Below are 4,525 nucleotides of genomic sequence, written 5' to 3'. Positions count from 1 at the left end.
TTTGTTCTTAACGTGTTTTTAATTATAGATAACTTATTGAATTCATATCAATGAGAATATATATTAACACTGTACTGACTGGCACTTTTGATAATAAGATGATTCGGGTTTTCTTTGGCTTAAATTTTGTATAATATTTCAGACAGAAAATTAAAGATGACAATTTTTTTTTTAATTATCTAACTAATTTTCTCAAAAAATCATAACAATTTTCGAGGATCTTACAGGGCTTGACTCATTTTAACATCCACCAGTGTTGTATTGACTTAGAAATATCTCATTGATATGAAATTGTCCTTTCATTTCTTCTCTAAGTTGCCCCATATCCACGACTATCAAAGCATTATGTTCAACAATGACTTAAAAGGATTTGTCCCTTTGGAGCTTTCATTTGAAGTTTCCAAGGAGACTTGTGCATTGACTTGAGCCAAACATTGGATTAACATTTTTACTCTTATGACGCAGTTAAAAAGATTCATGTATTGCTTTTATTCTTAACGTGTTTTAATTATATATAACTTATTGAATTCATATCAATGAGAATATATATTAACACTGTACTGACTGGCGCTTTTGATAATAAGATGATTCGGGTTTTCTTTCGCTTAAATTTTGTATAATATTTCAGACAGAAAATTAAAGATGACAATTTTTTTTTAATTATCTAATTAATTTTCTCAAAAAATCATAACAATTTTCGAGGATCCTACAGGGCTTGACTCATTTTAACATCCATCTGTGCTGTATTGACTTAGAAATATCTCATTGATATGGAATTGTCCTTTCATTTCTTCTCTAAGTTGCCCCATATCCACGTTTATCAAAGCATTATGTTTAACAATGACTTGAAAGGGTTTATCCCTTTGTAGCTTTCATTTGAAGTTTCCAAGGAGACTTGTGCATTGACTTGAGCCAAACATTGGATTAACATTTTTACTCTTATGATGCAGTTAAAAAGATTCATGTATTGCTTTTGTTCTTAACGTGTTTTTAATTATAGATAACTTATTGAATTCATATCAATGAGAATATATATTAACACTGTACTGACCAGCACTTTTGATAATAAGATGATTCGGGTTTTCTTTGGCTTAAATTTTGTACAATATTTCGACATTAAAATTAAAGATGACAATTTTTTTTTAATTATCTAATTAATTTTCTCAAAAAATCATAACAATTTTCGAGGATCATACAGGGCTTGACTCATTTTAACATCCACCAGTGCTGTATTGACTTAAAAATATCTCATTGATATGGAATTGTCCTTTCATTTCTTCTCTAAGTTGCCCCATATCCACGGCTATCAAAGCATTATGTTCAACAATGACTTGAAAGGGTTTGTCCCTTTGTAGCTTTCATTTGAAGTTTCCAAGGAGACTTGTGCATTGACTTGAGCCAAACATTGGTTTAACATTTGGGAAAAGGGTCAAATATACCCTTCTACTTTAGTTATTGGTTAACTTTGTCCTCCGTTAGCTACAGTAGTCAAATATACCCCTCCCATTACAAGTTGGGGCCAAATATACCCCTACCGTTAGCAAAGTTTCAAAAATACCTCTCATTTCTAACATATTCCCACATAAGCAAGTCTAGTCATTAGAATTAGGTGACATGGACACCACATGGCATTTAACTTATTCTATGTGGTGCCTATGTGGCAATTTTTTAAAAAACAATCTAGAAAATTGATTTTTTTTAAAACAAATCTGAAAAAAATGGCTTTTATTAAAAATCTGAAACTTTTTTTTTTTTTTAATAAAACCCGTTTTTTAAAATATTCTCGAAAATTGAATATTTTAGTTTAAAAATTTGAAAAATGATTTGGGTTTCTTTGGCTTAAATTTTGTATAATATTTCAGACAGAGAATTAAAGATGACATTTTTTTTTAATTATCTAACTAATTTTCTCAAAAAATAATAACAATCTTCGAATTTTAACGTCCGCCAGTGTTGCATATATATCTCATGAATTTTGATTCATGAATAACACAAAGCACAACTTTCTTTATTCTTTCTCTATTACCAACTTCTTATACTAATCTTTCTTGCAAAAATGGGCTACGAATACCTCCTATTTCTACTAGCATCTTTCTTTCTCTGTCAACTTGCTTTTTCTTCATCCGTAACTCATCTGTGCTCCAAAGATGAAAGCATTTCCCTTCTAAAATTCAAGAAAATGCTTACTGTAGATCCCTCAGCCTCTTATTCTTGTCAGCAGTCTTATCCAAAAACAAGGTCTTGGAACATGAGCAGAGATTGCTGCTCATGGGATGGTGTTGTATGCGATGATTTTACTGGCCATGTCATTGAACTTGACCTTGGTTGCAGCTAGCTTAAAGGGAAGATTGATTCGAATATCAGCCTATTCCAGCTCTCTCATCTCTGAATGCTCAACCTTTCTCAGAATGACTTCTCTAATTCTCACATCTCCCCCGAATTTGGTAAGTTTTCAAGCTTGACGCATCTTGATCTTTACTGGTCAAATTTCTCAGGTCAAATTCCTTCTGAAATCTATCATCTTTCCAAGTTGCAGTCTCTTTATTTAGGAGACAATGATATACTATTTGGACCTCACAATTTTAAATTGCTCCTTCAAAATTTGACCCAGTTAAGAGAGCTTGATCTAAGTGGTGTAAACATCTCTTCTACCATTCCTCCAAATTTTTCTTCCCATTTAACAACTCTGTGGCTGGGAGGTACGGGATTGTATGGAATAATACCTGAGAGTATTTTTCATCTGCCCAACCTGGAAACACTTGGCTTATGGGACAATCATTAGCTCAGTGGTGATTTTCCAAAGACCAAATGAAATAGCAGTACATCTCTCAAGGTGTTATATCTCTATCAAGTTAATTTTTCTGGTAATTTCCTGCCTGAATCTCTTGGCTATCTAACTGTATTGCGGTACTTGGAACTTGATTCTTGCAATTTGTCAGGGCCAATTCCGAGATATCTTTGGAATCTCACGCGTCTAGAGTATATGTTCCTTGATAACAACCAACTTGAAGGACCAATTACTCTGTTTACAAGTGGGTTGCGTAATCTAAAGTCACTTTTGCTATTATCTAACTCCCTAAATGGAGCAATACCATCCTGGGTATTCTCTCTCCCATCACTTACTGGATTAGGCTTGAGTCATAACCACTTTTCTGGTCAGCTTGAGGATTTCAAGTACAATACATTAGAATGGATTGATTTAGAGGACAACCAGTTGCAAGGTCCTCTTCCTAGGTCACTTCAGAACCTTGTGAATCTAACAACACTTTATCTTTCATATGACAATTTTAGTGGCAATGTAGATGTCAGCTTCTTTTCAAATCTCAAACAACTTGGAAAGCTGGGTCTTTCATATAATAGTATTTCTCTCACCAATGAGAATAAAGTCAAGTCTACCTTACCCAAATATCTTGAGTCCTTATTTTTGTCCGCTTGTGAAGTAAGCGAACTGGATTTTTTGAGATCAACAGAGAAGCTTCGTTACTTGGATCTTTCAAATAATAAGATTCAACGAAGAATTCCTGATTGGGCATGGTCTAATTGGATGCATATGGAATATCTTAATCTATCCCACAACATGTTGACAAGTATTGACCAGATTTCATCACTTTCTAATCTAAGTACTATTGATTTACGGTCCAATTCTATTGAAGGGTCGCTACCTATTCTGTCGCCCTCTGTAAACTATTTCTTCATATCAAATAATAGTCTCAGTGGGGAGATCCCTTCTTCTTTTTGCAATTTCACATCATTAATAGTTCTAGATTTGGCAAGAAACAATTTGAAGGGAACAATTCCACAATGTTTGGGTAACATGAGTGACTACCTCGAGGTTTTGGATATGCAATACAATAGTCTTTCTGGGTATCTCCGAACAACTTTTAGCTCCAGAAGTCAACTCGAAAGCTTCAACTTGCATGGCAATAAGGTAGAGGGAAAAATCCCAAGATCCTTGTCCAATTGCAAACAGTTGTCAGTTCTCGATTTAGGGAACAATCACCTCAATGATACATTCCCTATGTGGTTGAGGACTCTTCCAAAGCTACAAGTTTTAAGCTTGAGATCTAATAAATTGCATGGACCCATCAGAACTTCGAGGATTAATAACTTGTTTCCTCAAACTTCGGATGTTAGATCTTTGTTGCAATGCATTTACGCGTAGTTGCCGACAAGACTTTTTCAAATTCTGAAAGGCATGAGGAGAATTGATCAAACAATGAACTCACCACGTGATTACGCACAAACATATTGCCAAGACTTGGTAACTGTTGTAACGAAGGGGCTGGAGCTTGAAGTTGTGAGAATCTTGTCTTTGTACACCACCATGGATCTCTCAAACAACAAATTTGAAGGACATATTCCTAGTGTTCTGGGAGATCTCATGTCACACCCCTACCAGGAGTATGACGGGCTCCGACCCGTAGGCCGGGAACCACCTGACTTATCCGTTATTTTGAACATTATCAACCATAACTCAAAAAGCACCTGCATGCAGAAAATGCCCAACATAGGAATATCCGATCAT

The 4,525-nt window shown here is 34.7% G+C and overlaps 1 protein-coding gene across 1 annotated transcript; it reads left to right on the top strand.

The window, feature by feature from the left end:
• Positions 1-2,005: 2,005 nt before the first annotated feature.
• LOC132039031 (receptor like protein 22-like) lies at positions 2,006-4,177 on the top strand. Its single transcript, XM_059429578.1, has 2 exons — positions 2,006-2,444; positions 2,537-4,177. The coding sequence occupies exon 2, from the start codon at positions 2,984-2,986 to the stop codon at positions 4,160-4,162; it is 1,179 nt and encodes a 392-aa protein (XP_059285561.1). The 5' UTR covers positions 2,006-2,444; positions 2,537-2,983; the 3' UTR covers positions 4,163-4,177.
• Positions 4,178-4,525: the final 348 nt, after the last annotated feature.

The sequence above is a fragment of the Lycium ferocissimum genome, chromosome 12, assembly GCF_029784015.1.
Source record: "Lycium ferocissimum isolate CSIRO_LF1 chromosome 12, AGI_CSIRO_Lferr_CH_V1, whole genome shotgun sequence".
NCBI classification, from domain to species: Eukaryota; Viridiplantae; Streptophyta; class Magnoliopsida; order Solanales; family Solanaceae; genus Lycium; species Lycium ferocissimum.
This window is presented reverse-complemented; position numbering and strand designations above follow the sequence as displayed.